Here is a 21208-nt window from a genome sequence, read left to right as displayed (position 1 = left end):
GAGCTCCCTACACCCAGTAAGTGTTAAATGGATGTGAGCTATCATTTTTATTAATAATATACCGGCAGTTCTCAACACGGGCTGCGTATCAGAATCACCTGGAGACCAGCTGAATCAGAACTCCTTGGGATGGGGCCTGAGCACCGGGATTTTTTAAAGCTCCTCCAGTGATATGCAGGAGTTGGAGAATCACTGCACTAAGCATCCCCATGTTACACTGAAGACTATTCCAGCCCCCAAAGGACAAATGACTTCTCCTAGAGTACCCAGTGAGTGTTTATTATCGTAAGTGGTTTCAAGGAGGTCCTGGCCAATTCCTTTAAGAGAGTGTTTGTCCCTATTCACTGTCCCCCGCCCCCCCAACAGATAACCTCACACAGGTTCTTAGTTATTAGACAGAGTACCCCCAGCCATGCCCTCACCTGGCTGCACAGCCCCCATAGGGCTCTCTGTTCGGTTTGTAGCTGGGCCAGGGTCCAAGGGGACAGGGATGAGGGACTTCAGGGGACCTGGGACCTCCACCGCTCCTCTCACCCGCTGGGGGGAGACGGGGTCTGCTCCGTTCGTTGCTGCTCTCGCTGAAATAATAAAAGCAGTCATCACGTTGCCTGACCACCCAGCGGTCTCCAAAGTCTCATCCCCCAGGAGGGTGGCACCATCACCCTCATTTGTCAGCATGAGGAAACCGGGACCCAGAGGGACCAGAGGGCACAGAGAAACTGGGGCATCCTGGAACGCTGCCTCCTCCCAGCCCTACTCAGCACTCTCACTTTGATACCCACCTGGCTTGGGCCGCCCATCAGAAGTCTCTGAGGCTGGGGGACCTGAGGACTGGGGTCCTGGTGAGCCCGTAACGTCAGGGAGGTCAGCCTGCTTGGGTGAGGGACTTGAAAAACTGACTTCCCAGGTGTCCACACCTCCAGCCTTCTCGGGGAGCTCCACTGGCAGCTCCTCAGCAGGAGGAAGGCTTCTGGCCGCTGCCAGGTCTGGCTGGGACCCAGGCTCCCGAGAGGACGCCGCCTCAACCGGGAATACCGAGCCAACATCAGGGGCTGCTGGATGCCGCTGGGCAAAGAGAGGACCTCGAGCTGCCTCCCGGAAGTCCTCCTTACCCCCAGCCTGTTCTTCCAGTGCCGGCCTCCTGACAGTGCCGGAGTGGGGCACAAGAGCGTGCGGAGGGCCCTGGTGGGCCGAGGGGGATGTCTCTGAGACCCCAGTCTTAGCTTCGGCACCAGACCCTCCTCTCCAGGGGGTTGCCCTCCCAGTTGGCCTCCAGGCTCCCCTGGAGAGGGAGGAACTGTGGCTACCCCAAGCTGGGGTCTGGGAGGCGTGGGGATGAAAGTGAGATGGGGGGGGCCCACTGGGGGCAGGGCTGGTGCTTCCTGCTCCATAGGCTCCTGTGAGTCAGGAGGTCCTGTCCAGCCCTGAGAACTCGGCCCTCGAGCCATCTGGAGGTCATCAGTTACTAGGAGTCCTTCTCTCTGAGCCCCCTGGGCTGCTTTAGGTCCATGCAGGGCTGGGCCCAGGGGAGAGTCTGCTGGCCTCTCGGGTGCCTCCTCAGCAGAGACCTGGGGGACACTGGAGTTCCAGGGGCTCTCATCTCTGGGCTTCTCCCAGAGGAAGGTGAAGGCCTGGGGCTCTGTGCCAACAGGACCCTTGGGGTGGGCTCCTGGGAGCAGCTGTGGTTCCGAGTCCTCAAGTGGTCTGGGACGGCCCCAGCCCAGGGCAGGGCCAGCGCCCAGGGACGGCAGCAGCAACAGTGGCAGGAGGCCACGTAGAGGGCCCCATGGGCTGGGGGCCATGGTCCACTCGGATGCCTGAGCCCAGAGCCCTCAACTTCCAGTCCTCACCGGATGAGCCTACAAAAAGGAGAGGGGGTGACATGTGAGGGTTGGGGGCTCCCACCGCTGCCCAAAGGGGGCTGGTGGGAAAGAAAGAAGAGTGACACGAGCAGCTGCCCCTCCCCCACGCCTTCCTGCTCAACCTCTTCATGCTGCCCAGAGTGACCTTGTAAAACTGCATCTCTGGTCACGCCATTTGCCCTGCTTCAAAACCTCCAATGGCTCTCCACCGCCCTCGGGAGAGAATATAAGCTCCTCTCCTGCCTTTCCAAGACCACACCAGGCTGCTCGCCCATCCTTCAACACCCTCTGGACTGTCCGACGCCCCACGCCTTTGCTCCTGCTGTTCCCTCAGCCTGGAATGCCCTCTCCCTTCTCCCTCACTTGCTGAAATCCTATTGTTGAAGGCCCAGCTCAAATATCAGAGAAGTGCAGAGGCAGAGGAACAGGCCACTGCCTTTGAGGAAGGACCCGGGTTTGAATTCCAGCTTCGCCATTTCCTGGGGGAATTACTTTACCTCTCTCTCTGCGTCATGGTTTTCTCGCCAGTAAAATGGGTATAATAAGAGTAGCCCACTCAAAGGGGCTCTTATAAGACCCTCATAACAAAACACACTATGGGCCAGGCCCATATTAAGGAGCTCAGTAAGCATTAGAGCCCTTTACTTTTCCCTTTGTCCAAAAAGCTTTCTTTCCCACCAGCCTCCCTAACTAGTTCAATAGACAATTTGAGCACATACTGTGTGCCAGGCCCTGGGGAGAAAGCAGTGAACCAGACTGACAAGATTCCTGCCCTCACAGAGCTGGTATTCCAGGGGAGAGACAGACGGTGAATACTTTCAAATAAGGTGAGCTATGAAGAAAATAAAACAGGTCAGGACATAGACGGATGGGGACTGCTTTACACAGGGGTGCCAGGAAGGCCTCTCTCAGGTGGCATTTAAGCTAAACGCTGAACGAGGCAGCCACTGAAGACATGGGGGAAAAGCATTTGGCAGAGGGCACAGAAAGTGCGAAGGCCCTGAAGCAGGAATGAGTGAGTTCAAGGAAGAAGAAGGCTAGCGTGGCTGGAGCACAGCAACTGAAGGAGGAGTGACAGAGGGAGATGAAATCAGGAAGAGGCCACAAGGGGCCTCGTAAACCACATAAGGCACCTGGATGTGATTCTCAGGATCACAGGAAGCCAATGGAGATGGTAAATATGGGAGTGACAAGGTCCGAGAAGTATTGTAAAAGGGGGAGAGAGTGCGGAAATCCAGGCAGGATATGACGGCGGCTCGTTTAGGTTTAGATATTCTTTCCCTGACACCCCCGCCGTCACCCTGGTCACCCAGTCTAATAATCTCCTGTCTCCATTCTGCCCCCCAGCCTGGGGCTTCTCAAGGGCTGCGTCTGCATCTTTCATTTCTTGTCTCCAGCCCCCCACATATGCCTGGCTCCAGGTGGATATTCCCTGAAGGTTCCTCTTTCTGCGAGTCCCTAGCTGAGCCAGGGAAGCAGGAAGGGACCCTTGGCCAGGAGAAGGGGGACAGCGGCCGTGAGAGCGAGGCCTGCGTGTGTTTAGGGGCAAAGGCCTTGCTCCTTTCCCCTCCAGGAAGCAGCCGTGCCCAAAGCTCCCTGCTCCTAACCCTTGGTGGCTCACGGACACCTTGAGAAGCCGATGAAAACTCCAGACGAAGGGGAGGGGGTGCGGGGATGGGTGAAATAGGTGCGGGAGATTAAGAGATACAAAATTCCAGCTATAAAATAAGTAAGTCTTGGGGATGCAATGGACAGCATAGGGAATATAGTCAATAATATTGTAATAACTTTGTATGGTGACAGATGGTTACTAGACTTGTCATGGTGATCATTTCATAATGTATACAAATGTCGAATCACTATATTGTACACCCGAAACTCCTGTAATATTGTATGTCAACTGTACTTCAATTAAAAAAAAATCTTTATGTGAAAAATGGTAAACAAACAAAACTCCAGGCTCTCTCCCCAGGAAAACGTGCAGGTTCACCAAAGCTTGTGGACAATTTCAGGGGGTTCAAAGACCCTTTAAACCCATCCCCGAAACTGAGTTAGACTCTGCCTTATAGCCTCGTGAGCTCATTTCTCAAACATTCACCGAGCCCCATGTTCTGCTCCTGGCCCAGGCTAGGTGCTGGGGACCTAAAGAGAAGCCTCAGTTCCAGTGTCAGGAGTGGTGGTGAGCTGAGGGGAAGGCCTGAAAGGCCACTAACACTGGTACTGGTTAATAACAGTGCTCCTGTGTCCAGCTCTTACCCAGTTAGGCTCCTGTGCTAAGCTTAGCTGCACATCCTCAATCTCATCCAGCCTCCTCCAACACAACCAGATGTTGGCATACCCATTTCATAGGGGAAGAAACCAAGGTTCAGAGAGGTTGAGCAACCCGCCCAAGATCACACAGCCAGCACATGGCCATTCTAAGCACTGTGAAACCCACAGTGGCTCATTTCTCACAGGAGGTCCAAAAAGTTTTGCAGAGGAGGAGATGGTTGAGTTGGGCCTTCAGTGATAAGCATATACCATCTACTCACCACCCCCAATCCAAGAGATGTAGGCCTCTGAGGACAAGGAGGCAGCTGCCAGCCTTAGGTTCCCGCTGCTGGAGAGATTTTTTTTTTTTGGTGGGGGGTGGGGAGTATCTCCCTGCCCCAGGGACTGGGGAGAGGCTGGCCTGGGGGCAGGGCGCATGCCGCCGCAGGGCAGCCTCCAGGAGCTGGTCCATCTCGGGTTATCTCTCCTCCTCGGTCTCCTCTCCCCTGGCTCTGCACCTTCCCGCAGTGTCCCGGGTAGGGGCGGGCGCAGCTGGAGGCCCTGCTGCTCGCGCCCGAGAGGGGGGCTGCAGGCCATACTCCCGGCCAGGACTCTGCCATCGCCCCCTCCCTCGGCCAGCTCCTCACCTGGGCGCCACGCCGGCAGCCCCGCGTTCACCTTGCGCGCGTCCCTGCAGCCGCTCTCCGCGCCGCATCCTCCGAGATACTCAGACTTGGCTAACAGAGCCTAGCGCTGCCGATCGAGGAGCCCGCCCACAGGAGCGCCATCCCCGCTTAACCCTTTCCCCTTAGGGGTGGATTCTCCTCCCAGTCCTGACCTCCCCTCTCTCAGAAATTCTCAGGGCTAAGCGGGGAAGCGAGGTCACCTCCAAGGGACATGGAAATCCCTTCCGCAGCATCCTTGAAAATGCAGCAGCTAATCTCTGTTTGCATACCTCACGGGACCGGGAGCTCACTTCCTTTATAGCTCTATACCTATTTCCTTATAGGGATACATACATATATACCTATAGACAAATCCTGCCTACTTGATGTGTGTCCTTCAGATCTTGTTCGAGGCACAGTCACATATGCATTTTAAATAGAAATGAGATCATACTGTACATATTTTTCTGTAACTTGCCTTTTTTCTCTTCACTTTGCAATATATCCTGGCACATTTTCCATGTAAATTTCTACAGCTCCATCTCATTTCTTGTATTCGCTGGTGAGAATTGCAGCATATGGTGCGCCTGTAATGTTTATTTATCCAGTCCTGGAGGTTGAACACGGTGGTTGTTTCTAGCCTTTTGCTAGCAGAAATAATGACGCAGGGACCATTTTTGCATAGACATTTTCGTGCACATGCATTGGTGTACCTGTCAGATGACTTCCTACCCAAGGCATGGTTAGATCTATGGGTCTGCACATTTTTGGGTCTGCTAGACACCATCAAAACGCTCCTGGTCCCTCTTGGGACAGCTCCTGACGTACTAACTGTGCCCCTCTAGGTTCAATACATTAAGAGAAATCCACACGAGGAATATACATGGTCATTAAATATGATGTGGAAACTTTAATGGCATGGAGAAACTTCCAGGGTGGATTGTTGTTTATGTAAATTTCAGTCATTCAAATTATAAAAATAATATACGCTAACTATCCCACTTCAAGCAACACAGAAACGTTCAAACAACACATTAACTGTCTTACCCTTGGCCTCTCCGACTCTGCCCCCCAGATGGACCCACTGTTAACACCATACTGTTTCCTTGCTTATAAAAACACATACGTGCATGCATTTCTTTTTAGAAAAATGTGATCATACTATCCATATTATTCTATAACTTTGTTTTGCCTTAAGTGATAGACATTGGAAACATTTTGAAGGCAATACATATCCGCTCCACCCTTTTCTTTCAACTAGCTACACCCTACTGCATGGTGTAGATGCACTGTCATTTACTCAAACATTCCCAATATCCCCTACTGATGGGCAATCAGGTGATTTACAGCTTTTTTTTCCTACTAGAAACAATACTGCAATAAACATCCTTACATGCCAATACACGCATCTTTACCTGCCGATACTCTTTTTTGTGTGTGTGTGAGGAAGATCAACCCTGTGCTAACATCTGCCAATCCTCTTCTTTTTTTTTTTTTGCTGAGGAAGACTGGACCTGGGCTAACATCCATGCCCATCTTCCTCCACTTTATATGGGATGGCGCCACAGCATGGCTTGCCAAGCGGTGCGTCGGTGCGCACCTGGGACCTGAACCGGTGAACCCCAGGCCGCCGCAGCGGAGCGCGCACACTTAACCGCTTGTGCCACTGGGCCGGCCCCACCTGCCAATACTCTTGATTCTCTCAGACAGTCATTGGTTTGATCTCATTTTTGTTCTCTCTCTGCCTGACTATCTATCTATCCTATCTCTCAATATTGGAGGGTAAATAGTGGTTGCTATGATTTTTTATCTAATTTTGTTTTTCCGTTTACCAATATTCTACACAACCGTGTATTTCTTTTGTGATCAGAGATAAGAACAATAAATGAATTTTTTGAATAAATTTATTCAAAAAAGAAAGAAACTTCTTCCTAGAGTTGAGCTGAAATCCCTCTCCCAGTGTTTTCTGGCTCTCACAGAAAGGCAACACTCAGCCTTCGGACGTGTCTGACATGTTGCAGTTGGAAGAGTGTTCGGTCCTGAGTAGCTGGTAAATGGTGGAGCCTGTATCCAGCTTTTCCAACTCTGGGAGAGAGTTCAGGCTTTTCCCATTTCCCCATATTGTCTGACCAGCTCTACTGTTTTCCTTGTGAGAATCGCTTCTGAATTGTACATCTCTCATTTCTCTAGAATCTTCTTCCTCCAGGCCAAAAACTCCCAGTTCTTTCAGCCTTTCCTCAAAGGACAGGATTCTGGGCTCTCACCATTGTGACATCTCTCCTCTATTTGCTTCTTACCAGGTCAACAATGTCCCCTTTAAAGAATGACTCTTGGAACTGAAGCCAGTTGGGAATAAAGCCAAACTTTCACCTCCCCTTTCCTAGATTCTACTCCTCCATTAATATGGCCTCACGCTGGATTAATGTTTCCGGCAGCCACTTCACTTTGTTGCCCAGAATTGATCTACTAGGTCTTCCCCATCTCTTTGTGAGCAGTTGGTTTCTTGACCTTCAATGTAGAATTTGACATTTGTTTGTTGTTTATTTTATCTCGTTAGATCTAGCCAGTTCTGATCTTGTGGGAAGTTATCTGGATCTTGGTTCTACGTATAATAGATAATTGGCATTTGGGGGCATTGTCCAAGATCCATTTCTCTTCCTGACAGCATCCTAATTTCCCTTGAGGGACCTATGTCTTTTCCCCCGTGGGCAGTCTTGGTGGGAGGGCAGTTCTAGGGGCCTACTACAGAAGCTGAGGGGTCCAGATTCCTCCTCTCATTCATCGACATAAATAATCCACAACCAATCAAAATTGGGGTGAGTTTATTATGAGTCAACTTTTGAGGACCATGGCCAGAGGCCTTCCTTAGGGAAGGAAGGGCACTGAAGAAGTGGGGTGTACAGAGCGGTTATATACTGTCAAAGAGCATCAGATTGCAATGTCCCTTTTACAACAGCCACAAGATGGCCTTGCCAGATTGCCCTGCCAGAACAGCTATTGATGGACACAGCGGGGAGCAGATCTGCTGTCTCGATGGGCGTGGCTGGTGTCAGGTCTGCTGTCTTGAGCTGGGTGGTCACAGGATGAGTGCAGCAATCAAATCCTAGCCTAGGGAGAAATGCTTATCCTTAAGCAAACGTCAATGTGGGGGAAGTTGCATCCTTATCTTAAGGGCATTTACTCTTCTCTTTGGCACATGGCAAAGCAGATACACAACGCAGGTGACAGGCCCTTTTGGAAAAACAAACCCAGACCAAATTAGTTTTACCCCAAATGGCTTCCTCATATGTTCCAATATATCCTATTGCTTGCCATTTATTTATCACATTGTCTCCTGTGACCTTTCTGGTAAGCCGCCTTTGGAGATGTTGAGATTCCCATAGCAGGCTCAGAGCTGGCCTGGTTCCCTTCCTCAGTTTCCCCTGAGGAGGGCAGATGTGTGTGCTAGGACCACCCCATTCGCGCCCCCGCAAAGGCTCACTGGCCTGACAGCGCCCAACCCCCCAGGTCCCCACAGCATCTGGCTGCTCCCTGGCTGCCCTCTTCAGAGCCAGGAGCCCCAGTCCCATTGTGTTTCCAAACCACTGGTAGGTGTTTTGAGAGTCCAGACAAAGGCAAGAGAGATCAGGGCCCCTTTGGCCAGAGGCCAAGATGAAAGCTGATCCTGTGGAAAGAGGAGACTGGCTGGGGGTGGAGGGGAATGTAAGCAGGGAACAGGGGGTGCCAGGCATAGGTGGGGGGCACCCTGGCTCCAAAAGGGGCTCCCAGTATTATCCTGGAGACTCTGGGACAGAGGGAAGGGGATGATTCCAAGCATATGGGGACGGTCAATAGCTCCGTTTACCAAGCAGTCAGACTGCCAGGAGCTATGCTACCGTACATGCATTATTTCCTTTTAAGTCCTCACAACAACCCTACATATTATTATGCTCTTCATTTTACAGCTGGCAAGCTGAAGCTCAGAGAGGTTAAGTAATTTGTTCAAAGTCACACGGCAAATAAAAGGCCAAGCTATAAGTCTGACTTTAGAGCCAGCGCTCTTAATAGTGATGACACCATCCTGTCCCTCTGGAAGAACCTCAGAGAGAGAAGGGGAGATGAAAACCCCAAGCCTGCCAGGTGGCCCCTGCTGTGTTAGGAGTTTGAGTCTAAGAAAACAGGCCTCCAATTTGGATCTCTATTGAAGGGACTTCAAACCAAGAGGGTTGGGAGCTGTTGGGAGCTGTTGGGAGCTCCCATCTTAAAGTACCTTGGAAACTCCCAAGGAAAGGGAGAGGAAAGGAAAAGGCAAAGGTGATGTGGCTGGGGATGACGAAGTCTCCTCCTTAGACAAGGCCCCGGACAGCTGGCTGGCATTTTCCTTCTGGCTGGTCGCTCCGGCAGGCACGAATGAAGAGACAAAAGGTGAAACAGGTGGGAGACCGTGCAGCCTGGCGCACCCTCTCTGTGCTGTGCCAGACGTCCTGGCCTCCGAGGGCACGGTGAGTCCCACTCTTTCCCCACACTGGCCACGTTAGGCCTCAGGGGTCCTGTAGTCTTAACTCATTCTTTCTCTGAGTGTCGCCTCCCCAGACACCAGCTGGATGAACCTCATCTCTTTAAGAAGACATATCTTTACAGACTTTAAAATCAGCTGTTCCCCATTCCATCCCCTCTTACTGCCAATGCCTCTCCACTCTTCCTGGCATTTCTGGCTATTTCTTCAGTTTTTATATCTGTTTTCTAAGCGTCAGACTGACACTGCTAATGTTGATTATTTTTTCAGTTTTAGATTTTACCTATTGACTATTACTAAGGAATATGAAGATTTAACTCACATCACGTTCCACATTTCTTGTCCTGCTTTTGTTTATATCATTATTCTGTAATTACAATATTAGAATCGTGAACAATTGTTCAAGCTAATTCAAGAAGTGTACTGTGATTATAATGCCATTGCTAGATGCTCTGCTTTACCTGGGGTAAGTATTGCTTGGTTTTTTATTTGCTTACTTTTCTATGCGTCTATCACTAATTTATTCTCCTTAATCTTTCCTTGAAGTGAAAAACAATCTGAAGATTTGATTTCCCATCCAGATAACAACACTTCAAAAAAGACTCATGGAATTCTACAGAACAAACACGTGGTTTCTCCAACAAAGAAATGGCTTTAAAAAAAAGCAGGGGAGGAGCAACTGTTATAAAAGAGACTTAAGAGACATAGCAATCAAATGCCATGTGGGGGCCTCATTGGGATCCTCATTCAAACAAACCAACTGTACATTTTAAGATAATTGGGGAAATTTGAACGTGGATTGGGCCTCAGAACATACTAAAGAATATCTAGGAGCCAGCCTGGTGGTGTAGCAGTTAAGTTCTCGCGCTCTGCTTCAGCGACCCCGGGTTCACAGGTTTGGATTCCAGGTGCAGACCTACACACTGCTCATCAAGGCATGCTGTGGCGGTGTCCCACATACAAACAGAGGAAGATGTGCACAGAAGTTAGCTCAGGGACAATCTTCCTCGAGCAAAAAAAAAAAAAAAGAAGATTGGCAACAGATGTTATTTCAGGGCTGATTTTCTTCAGGAAAAAAAGAATGTCTAATTAGGTGAGATATTGGCATTGTGGGTTATGTTTAAAAAATTCCTTATCTGTTAGAGGTATTTATTAAAATATTTATGTGTGAAATGATATTGTATCTGGGATTTACTTTTAAAACATTCCAGGAAAAAAGTGAGTTTGGAAGATACATGAAAGATTGGCAAAATATTGATAATTATTAAAGCAGGGTGATAGGTACATGATTACACTATTCTCTCCACTCTCGCGTATGTTTGAAATTTTTGGGCTGGCCCCGTGGCTTAGCGGTTAAGTGCGCGCTCTGCTACTGGTGGCCCAGGTTCGGATCCTGGGCACGCACCGACGCACCGCTTCTCCGGCCATGCTGAGGCCGCGTCCCACATACAGCAACTAGAAGGATGTGCAACTATGACACACAACTATCTACTGGGGCTTTGGGGGAAAAAAAAGAGAAGGATTGGCAATAGATGTTAGCTCAGAGCCAGTCTTCCTCAGCAAAACGAGGAGGATTAGCACGGATGTTAGCTCAGGGCTGATCTTCTTCACCAAAAAAAAAAAAAAAAGAAAGAAAGAAATTTTCCATAATAAAAAACTAAAAATGAAAAAGAAATTTGCAAAGAAATAGGAGAAAGGAAAAGGTTGCATAGGGCTGGCTGTGCATTGTGTGAGCTGATTGCAGGAATAAAATGTTTCATTTATTGGGTCCCACCTTGGAGGGGCACAGACACAGAACACAGGTGTTTTTCTTTCTTTTTTTTTTTTGTGAGGAAGATCAGCCCTGAGCTAACATCTATGCCAATCCTCCTCTTTTTGCTGAGGAAGACTGGCCATGAGCTAATATCCGTGCCAATCTTCCTCCACTTTATGTGGGACGCCACCACAGCATGGCCTGACAAGCGGTGCGTCGGTGCGTGCCCAGGATCTGAACCTGGGCCACCAGTAGTGGAGCGCGTGCACTTAACCTCTACGCCACGGGGCCGGCCCCAGAACCCAGGTTTCTGAACCCCACTGATCTTTCCAGGCTGTCTCCAGTGAGGCAGAGCCAGGACACCTGGAAGGGAGGTAGGACCAAAGTGAGAGCAGGGTCAGCAGGAGGGTTGGCAGGGCTGGGGGTTAAAGCACATGAGAGGCTCAGGAACACGCTGGCTGACCCCTGAAAGCCCTCTGCACCCAGCAGTTGCAGGGGTCTCCTCGATGCCCCCCATCTGCAGTCTGGATAGCCTACAAAAGCCCCTCATAGCCATGATCATGAGAGATCTCGATGTCAGCTGCCAAGGGCTTATGTTCCCTCCCCTCCTTAACAGCTTTAATGATATAATTCACATACACAAAATTCACCTGTTTAAGGTGTAGTATTCAGTAGTTTTTAGTATAGTCACAAAGTTGTGCAACTATCACCACATTCAATTTTAGAACATTTTCATTGCCCCCAAAAGAAACTTGTACCCATTAGCAATCACTCCACATTCTCCTCCCCTCAACCCCCGGCAACCACTAAATCTACCTTCTGTCTCTATGGATTTGCCTATTTTGGACTTTTCACAAAAAATAGGATGGTACATGCAGTCTTTCATGATTAGCCTCTTTCATTTAGTATGCTTCAAGGTTCATCTGTGTCCCAGGTTATATCAGCACCTCATTCTTTCTTATTGCTGAATAATACTCCATTGTATGGATGTAGCATATTTTATTTATCCATTCATCAGTGGTGGCCATTTGGGTTGCTTCCACTTTGTGGCTATTAGGAATAAAGCTGCTATGAACATTCGTGTACAAGTTTTTGTGTGGACAAATGATTTCATTTCTCTTGGGTATATATCCATCTAGGAGTGGAACTGCTGGATCATACGGAAACTTTAACTTTTTTTTTTTTCTTCTTCCTGAGGAAGATTCACCCTGAGCTAACATCTGTCGCCAATCCTCGTCTTTTTTGCTTGAGGAAGATTAGCCTTGAGCTAACATCTGCACCCGTCTTCCTCTATTTTGTATGTGGGTCACTGCCACAGCATGGCTGACAAGTGGTGTAGGTCCATGCCTGGGAGCCAAACCCGCGAACTCAGGCCACTGAAGCTGAGCGCCCCGAACTTAAACACTACACCACCGGGCCGGCCCCTGTTCAACTTTTGGAGGAAGTGCCAGACTGTTTTCCAAAGTGGCTACACTGTATTATCTCCTTTTCACAGACCAGGAGAGGAGGCCCAGAGAGGGGAGTGTTTTTTTTTTTTTTTTGCTTTTCATAGGAAAATGATTAATTATTATTATTTTTTAAAATTTTTTGTTTATTGCAGTAACATTGGTTTATAACATTGTAAAAATTTCAGGTGTACATCATTGTACTTCTATTTCTGCATGGACTACATCATGTTCACCACCAAAATACTAATTACAACCCATCACCACACACATGTGCCGAATTATCCCTTTCATCCTCCTCCCTCCCCCCTTCCCCTCTGGTAACCACCAATCCACTCTCTGTCCCTATGTGTTTGTTTGTTGTTGTTATTATCTACTACTTAATGAAAGAAATCATACGGTATTTGACCTTCTCGAGAGGGGAGTGTTTTATGCAAAGCACTGAGTTGGTGCAAGAAAGCAGGAGCTAATCGTGTAACTGGCCTCAACTCCACGCCCACACTCCTCTGACCTGGGTGCCATGTCACTCTCCCCCTAACACCCTAGGCCCACTTTACCCTCCATTCCTCTCCTGCCAGCAGCAATCCCTTCACATTGGCCTCTCCCGAAGGCTCCCTGCTGCCACACCAGCAACAAGTTTGCCTCTGAGGGATGACTTACAAGCTCTCTGCCATCTGGCTGTGCCGCCGCCTCATCTCATCACATCTTTTTAAGCAGCTTTATTCAGGTATAATTCACATGCCACATCATTCACTGATTTAGTGTCCAACCCAACGCTCATCATGTCTTTTTATTCTCTACACTTGAGGGTCATCCGGGTCTTGTTTCAGTTTCATGAAAACACCAGCACCTCTGCTTTTGGGACCCTGCACACATTGTCACCTCTGCCTGCGATAGTCTTTCCTTACCTATTGCTCTTGCTCTGAATATATTTCCATCTCAAGATGACACTTGAGCTGGGAAGCCTTCCCTGACCCCCCAGGCTGGTCGAATGGCCTGCAGGACATCCCACAGCCCCCCTCAGACCCCTGTCACGCCCGGGACACAGTAGGCCAGGCTCTTAAGGTCTGGGAGTGCAGCTTGTTTATGTGCAGCGTCTAGCAGATGGTCAATAAATGTTTGCTGAGTGAACAGAAAGATCTGAAAATATCTAGCATGGCACTAGGCATATTGTAGAAATCCAGTAAATGTTTGCAGACTTCACTGCCTACTAGACAGGAGCAGTAGCTCCTTTTGGGAACATTCCAGACAGTTTGGGTGATTAAAGGGTAAAACATTGTTTTTTCTTGCCTGGTACCCATGCCACTTTCTTCTGGCAACAGCACCCCGGTTTTCCTTTAGGGAATCACCCCATTCCACCTTCACTCCTTGTAGCCTAGTTGGGGCTAAGCAGTTTCTGGAATTTGCATGTGATCCAAATCAGGAAAATTATCCTGCTTTTTAATGAAATTTTTCAGAAACGGGTGCCTTCTTTTCACTGGGGTTACTAAGCTGGTGTCGCCATGAGAAGCCAGACCGCCTGAGAATAGAAAAAGGCTGACTTGATAAAGAAACTGAGTCCCAATGACATCACTTGAGGACCTGGATCCAGCTGTACCTGCAGCAAACTGACCATTGGACATTTTAGCTATTGAGCCAATTATATTCCTTTTTTTAATTGCTTAAGCCAGGTTGAGTTCAGTTTGTCACTTGCAACTGCAATATTTCTCACAGTTAGTAATCCTCCAGGTCTTTCACATACACACATGCCCATCACATTCCTTATAGACCAAACAGAAGAACCACACTGACTTTTGCCCCTAAGTGCAGGTTTACCTACTCTCCTCACATCTTAAGTCATCACTATTTTTCTGAGTTGTGTTGTGCAGTTGACTGTCAATATTTAGCCTTCCATGCAAGGCACCTTCTATACCATGATCAGTAAGTGGACATTTCAGATGGTCCTAAACGGTTTTGGTGATAAGTCCAGGTTGATGGAAAAGGTAAAATGCTCCTTTAGTAGCTTGGCCCAAACTGAACGCCAAGAAACACACACGATAAGCATTGCTCCCTGAACTTGTGTGCGGGTTCTGGGAAGAACCTGCTAAAACAAACCTGGCTTTTCCCTTTGACTTGTTGGTGCCAAGGACACGTGCATTCACCACCAACACGATGGGTCAGGAAAGTCTCACACACTTCACCCACCCACCTCTGCTACGGGGAAAAAGACAAACTGTGTGTGAGTGAAGAGGCAGACTGAAATGCTGAAGATGCCTTGTAGGAACGAGGGTGACATCACTCAGTCGCCAGTTACTGCTTGCTTTCCAGCCCCACCTGGACCTTTCCGTATATACCACAGAACCCCCACTTCCTGGGGTGCCATGAAGTGTGGACATTTTAATCTGTGGGCCTTTGCTGGTTCTGTTCCCTCTGCTTGGGATGCCCTTCCACACTGCAGAACTCTTTTAGGCCCAGGCCAAAGGTTAGCTCTCCCGTAAACCCTTGTTCCTTTAACATTTTGTTTAAGCAGCTATTTAAATATCAGCGTTTCTTACCTTGGGTCTGTGGGTCACTCTGAATAGGCTTTGGAGGGCCTATCAACATTCTGGGTTACCCAGGAAATCCGTGTGTCTGTGCCCACGTGCACTACTCTGCAGGGGAGTGTCAGAGCTTCCACCAAATTCTCAAAGAGGTTCTGTGACCCAAAAAAGGGTTCAGAACCACCAATTTCTTATGTGTCTCTCTTCTGAGTTCCTTGAGGGCAAGGGTCACATCTTTTCGTCTTAGACTCTCCAGCACTGGTCCACAATAGACATAACTGTGGCAGAAAGCTGTTAGTGACCCACAGAGGCAACATTTTTATGGGCAAAGAAGAGAAAACAGGATGGTTTAATTTGTAGAGTCAAGAGTTGTTTGTTGTTGTTCTTCTTTTTTTTTTTTTTTGTGAGGAAGATTGTCCCTGAGCTAACATCCATGCCAATCCTCCTCTTTTTGCTGAGGAAGACTGGCCCTGGGCTAACATCTGTGCCCATCTTCCTCTACTTTATACGGGACGCCACCACAGCATGGCCTGACCAGCGGCGTGGTGCGCACCCGGGATCCGAACTCCAGGCTGCCAGCAGCGGAGCTCACATACGTAACCGCTGCGCCACAGGGCCAGCCCCAAGAGTTGTTTGTTCTTGATTACAGTGCTCAACATGCATATTACATTCACCTCTTGGTACAGAAATGGCACCTTGCCACTTTCCTGGGAGAGTTAATCCAGGCAGAATTATTCCTATCATATTGACACAGGGTTCCTGACACAACCCTTAGATATGTCTGCCAGCAATCACCCTCTTTCCCTTCTGACAGCAATATGTAAACTCTCGCTTATCCAGAATAACTGGGCAATGAGGTCTTTTGTTCAACCGAGTAGCCATATACAGTAGAGCACCATTGATTTGTCACTGGATTTGATCTATTCTGAACTCCACATCAAGACCTCGCGTCATTTAACCTATCTTTGACGGTCCCAAAGGCACGTGAGAATCTGGCAGTGCCTCAGGGTCACTGACGTTCACTGGACAGCACTAAGAGCTGCAGAAGGTTTGCTAAGTCTGTCCCGGCCCTGGGTATTCACTCTGAAAAGAGTTTATTTGAATAAGGTTTTGACACATTTGCTCTTTATGTCATTCTGTAGGCTCAAAATGAACAACACAGGGAACTTCACTTTGCTCATCCATAGTTCCGAAATTTTCAGTAATGAAAATGTATTATTTGTATAATGAAAGTTATTAAAAATACTAACGAAAAATTAAAAGTAAAGCACAGGGTGCTTGGATCCCAAAACAGGAGTTTACTGTGGTTAGAAGTCAGGCTGACTGTACATCATAATTAGGTATAATTGATAATGCTTTTTCCAAAGACTGAATTTTTGCTGAGTTTTATATATTATCACCAGCTTGACTTCCCCTTCTTTCTCTTTCATTACTAGAGTCACCAGAAGGAAAACTTAAAACATTTTAAAAATAGCTGTTTCCAAGTAAGTCACACAGCACACATTCCTCATCTTTCCTCCAGTTTCACACATGAAGGAGAACCCGGCTCAGAGAAGAACAATCCTCCTTTTTATTCTGAGAGGCTCCAGCTCAAACGACAGTTACAAGGTTAAGCGCTACTCTGAGTTCCTGACACAGCTAAACCCTGCTTGGTCTTCAAAAAATAGAGGTCTGTAATTCCTTTTTGAACATGCTCTCGAAGTGGAGGTCTTTGGCCATGAGCTCCTCTTCGACATCATCTAGTGCCCACTGGTGATCCGTTAGCTCCAAAGCTTCCCACTCTGTCTGCAAAGGAAGGGGACACCAGGGCTGTTACCAAGAACAGTGCTGACCTTCAGTGAGCACCCACTCTGGGTCAGGGGCTCGGTTAAGCTATTCACATGCAGAAGCTCATTCGATCCTATGAGGGAGGTGCTGTTATCCACCCGGTCCACGCCACCCCAACTTACAGACAGGGAGACTAAAGCTAAAAACGGTAAAATACTTTGTTTAAGGTCACTAGAGCTAGGAAATAATTACATTTCTCAAACAGTCTATTAATGCTGACTACTCTTGCCTTTAGTGGGTTTTAAAAAAATACTTTATGAAATTTAATATGCAATACAAATGCTAGCTCATGGGTGTGGGGTTTTTTAAAATATAATTCACATGCCATAAAATTCACCTTTTAATATGTACAATTTAGTGGTTTTTAGTTTATTCACAAAGATGTGCAACCATCACCACCATCTAATTCCAGAACACTTTGATCACCACAAAAATAAACTCCATATCAAAGAGCAGACACTCCCCATTATCTCCCTCCCCCAATTCTTGGCAAATACTTCTTTTCTTTCTGTATCTTTGAATTCATCTATTCTGGACATGTTCAGCCTTTTCTTACTGGTTTCTCTCACTTAGCATGTTTTCAAGGCTCCTCCCTGTTGCAGCATGATTCAGTACTTCATTCCTTTTTATGGTTGAATAATATTCCATTTTATACATTCCATTGTCCATACACTATACAAATATTCCAAAATGTTCCATTTTCTTTATCTCTTCATCAGATGATTTGGACTGTTTCTGTTTTTTGACTATTATGAATAGTGCTCTGAACATTCTGGTATTAAGTTTTTGTGTGGACATGTTTTCAATTCTCTTAGGTATTTGCCTAGGAGTGAAAATGCTGGGTCATATGGTAACTATGTTTAACTTTTTGAGGAAAGGCTAAAAATTGCTTTCCAAAGTGGCTGCACCATTACCAGCATGGATGAGGGTTCCAATTTCTCCACATCTTTGTCAACACTCGTCATCATCCACCTTTTTCAGTATAACCATTTGAGTGGGTATGAAGTGGCATCTCATCGTGGTTTTGATTTGCATGTCCCTGATGGCTACTGATGTTCAGCATCTCTTCATGAGCTTATAGGGTATCTGTGTATCTTCTTTGGAGAAATGTTTATTCAAAACCTTTGCCCATTCTTTAACTGAGTTGTCTTTTTATTGTTGAGTTCTTTATTCTGAATACTAGACCCTTATCAGATACGAGATTTGCAAACATTTTCTCAAGTTCTGTGGGTTGTCTTTTCACTTTCTTGATAGTGTCCTTCGAAGTACAAAAGTTTTCATTTTGACAAAGTCCCATTTATCTATTTTTCCTTTTGTTGCCAGTACTTCTAACGTAATATCTAAAAGTCATTGCCTAATCCAAGGTCACAATCATTTAGACCTATGTTTTCTTCTAAGAGTTTTATACTTTTAGTTCTTATTTTAGGTCTTTGAACCATTTAAAAGTTTTTATTTATTTATTTTGTGAGGAAGACCGGCCCTGAGCTAACATCTGCCAATCCTCCTCCTTTTTTTTTTTTTTTTTTTGCTGAGGAAGATTGGCCCTGGGCTAACATCCATGCCCAACTTCCTCTACTTTATATGGGATGCCGCCACAGCATGGCTTGACAAGCAGTGTGTTGGTGAGCGCCCGGAATCTGAACCAGTGAACCCTGGGCTGCCGCGGGGGAATGCGCGCACTTAACCGCTTGCGCCACCAGGTTTGCCCCTAAAAGTTTTTATTTTTTTAAAAAAATGTTTACTTTCTTACCATGGTAAGATATATATATATAACATAAAATTTGCCACTTTTAACCACTGCAAGTAGACAATTCAGTGGGATTAATTAGATTCACAATGTTGTAAATCATCACCACTACCGATTTCCAAAATTTTTCATCCTCTAAACAGAAACTCTGTACCCAGTAAGCAATAAGACTATTCTTTCCCCCACTGAATTGTCTTGGCACTTCTGTCGAAAGACAACTGATCTTCAAGTATGGGTTTATTTCTGGGCTCTCAATTCTATTCCACTGACCTATATGTCTATCCTGCCAGTCCCACATAATCTTGATTACTGTAGCTCTGAAGAAGGTTTTAAAATCAGGAAGTGTGAGTCCTTCAACTTTGTGCTTATTCAACATTATTTGGGCTATTCTGGGTACCCTGCATTTCCATCCATGAACTTCAGGATCAGCTTGTCAATTTCTGCAAGAAAGGTAAGTGGAATGTTGATAGGGATTGTGTTGAATCCATAGATCAATTTTGGGAGTATTGCCATCTTCACAATATTAAGTCTTCTAATCCATGAACATGGATGTCTTTCCATTTATTCAGTCTTCTTTAATTTCTTTCAGCAATGTTTTGTAATTTTCAGTGTACAAGTCTTCTATTTCTTTTGTTAAATTTATTCCTAAATATTTTATTATTTTTGATACGATTGTAAATGAAATTGTTCTCTTAATTTCATTTTCAGATTCCTTATAATATTATCAATACGTAGAAATATAATTGATTTTTGTATATTGACTTTGTATCCTAAAACCTGGCTGAACTTGTTTTATCAGCTCTAATAGTTTTTTTTGTGGATTCCTTAGGATATTCTCTATGTAAGGCCATGTCATCTGCAAACAGAGATAGTTTTACTTCTTCCTTTCTAACCTGGATGCTTTTTCTTTCTTTTACTTGCCTAACTGCTCCGGCTAGAACATCCAGTACAATGTTGAATAGAAGTGGCAAGAGTAGACATCCTGTCTTGTTCCTAATTTTAGGGGAAAAGTTTGTCAGTATGAGTATGATGTTAGATGTGGGTTTTTCACAGATGCCTTTCATCAAGATGAACAAGTTCCCTTCTATTTCTAGTTTTTATCATGAAAAATTAGTGGATTTTATAAATTTCAGAATCGTTTCACGAAAAGGCTCTAAGTATTGATTTTTTTTATTGATGTTTTAATAGTTTTTAACATTGTGAAATTTTGGGTTGTACCTTTTTGTTTGTCCATCACCATATATATGTCTCCCTTCACCCCTTCTGCCCACCCCCATTGCCCCTGGTAACCACAATGCAGTTTTCTCTGTCCATGTGTTGGCTTATATTCCACATATGAGTGAGATCATACAGTGTTGTCTTTCTCTTTCTGCCTTATTTCACTTAACATAATAGCCTCCAGGCCCATCCATGTTGTTGCAAATGGGATGATTTTGTCTTTTTTTTATGGCTGAGTAGTATTCCATTGTATATGTATACCACATTTTCTTGATCCAATCATCAGTCGAGGGACACTTAGGTTGATTCCACTTCTTGGCTATAGTGAATAATGCTGCAATGAACATAGGGGTGCATAAGCCTCTCTGGACTGTTCATTTCAGGTTTCTCGGATAGATTCCCAGTAGTGGGATGGCTGGATCATAGGGCATCTCTATTTTTAATTCTTTGAGGAATCTCCATACCGTTTTCCATAGAGGCTGCACCAATTTGCATTCCCACTAGCTGTGTATGAGGGTTCCTGTTTCTCCACATCCTCTCCAACACGTGCTGTTTTTTGTCTTGGTGATTATAGCCATTCTAACAGGCGTGGGGTGATATCTTAGTGTTGTTTTCATTTGCATTTCCCTGATGATTAGTGATGTTGAACATCTTTTCATGTGCCTACTGGCCATCTGTATATCTTCTTTGGAGAAGTGTCTGGTCATTTCCTCTGCCCACTTTTTGATCGGGTTGTTTGTTTTTTTGTTGTTCAGTTGTGTGAGTTCTTTATATATTATGGAGATCAACCCCTTGTCAGATGTATGTTTTGCAAATATTCTCTCCCAGCTGGTGGGTTGTCTGTTCATCTTGATTCTGGTTTCATTTGTCTTATAAAAGCTCTTTAATCTGATAAAGTCCCACTTGTTTATTTTTTCTTTAGTTTCCCTAGTCTGGGTAGGCATGTCATCCGAAAAGATTCCTTCATGACCAATGTCAAATAGTGTGTTGCCTATTATTTTCTTCTATGAGTTTTATAGTTTCAGGTCTCACCTTCAGGTCTTTGATCCATTTTGAGTTAATTTTTGTGAATGGGGATAGCAGATGGTCCACTTTCATTCTTTTGCATGTGGCTGCCCAGTTTTCCCAACACCATTTATTAAAGAGACTTTCCTTTCTCCATTGTATGTTCTTAGCTCCTTTGTCGAAAATTAGCTGTCCGTACATGTGTGGTTTTATTTCTGGGCTCTCAATTCTGTTCCATTGATCTGTGTGTCTGTTTTTGTACCAGTACCAATGCTGTTTTGATTACTATTGCTTTGTAGTATGTTTTGAAGTCAGGGATTGTGATGCCTCCAGCTTTGTTCTTTTTTCTTAGGATTGCTTTAGCTATTTGGGGTCTTTTGTTGCCCCATATGAATTTTAGTATTCTTTTTTCTATTTCTGTA

The 21208-nt window shown here is 46.1% G+C and overlaps 1 protein-coding gene and 1 pseudogene across 2 annotated transcripts in view; both read right to left on the bottom strand.

Moving 5' to 3' along the window:
- Nucleotides 1-28: 28 nt before the first annotated feature.
- Nucleotides 29-6905, bottom strand: LOC131419998 (proline-rich transmembrane protein 3-like; annotated as a pseudogene).
- Nucleotides 6906-7582: 677 nt separating this feature from the next.
- LOC131420009 (ER membrane protein complex subunit 3-like) overlaps nucleotides 7583-21208 on the bottom strand; it is a 38761-nt gene continuing 25135 nt past the window's right edge. Inside the window, exon 8 of one of the 2 annotated variants that reach the window (XM_058565689.1) lies at nucleotides 7583-7885. In XM_058565689.1, the coding sequence (XP_058421672.1) occupies nucleotides 7874-7885 (12 nt within the window). In that variant the 3' untranslated portion in view covers nucleotides 7583-7873. Of the gene's footprint in view, nucleotides 7886-16536; nucleotides 16775-21208 lie in introns of those variants that run through there. The other variant, XM_058565679.1, reaches the window with a different exon arrangement.

This window comes from Diceros bicornis, chromosome 2 (assembly GCF_020826845.1).
Source record: "Diceros bicornis minor isolate mBicDic1 chromosome 2, mDicBic1.mat.cur, whole genome shotgun sequence".
Taxonomy (NCBI): Eukaryota; Metazoa; Chordata; class Mammalia; order Perissodactyla; family Rhinocerotidae; genus Diceros; species Diceros bicornis.
Note: the sequence above shows the minus strand (reverse complement) of the source record. Positions and strands in the feature narration are given on the sequence as shown.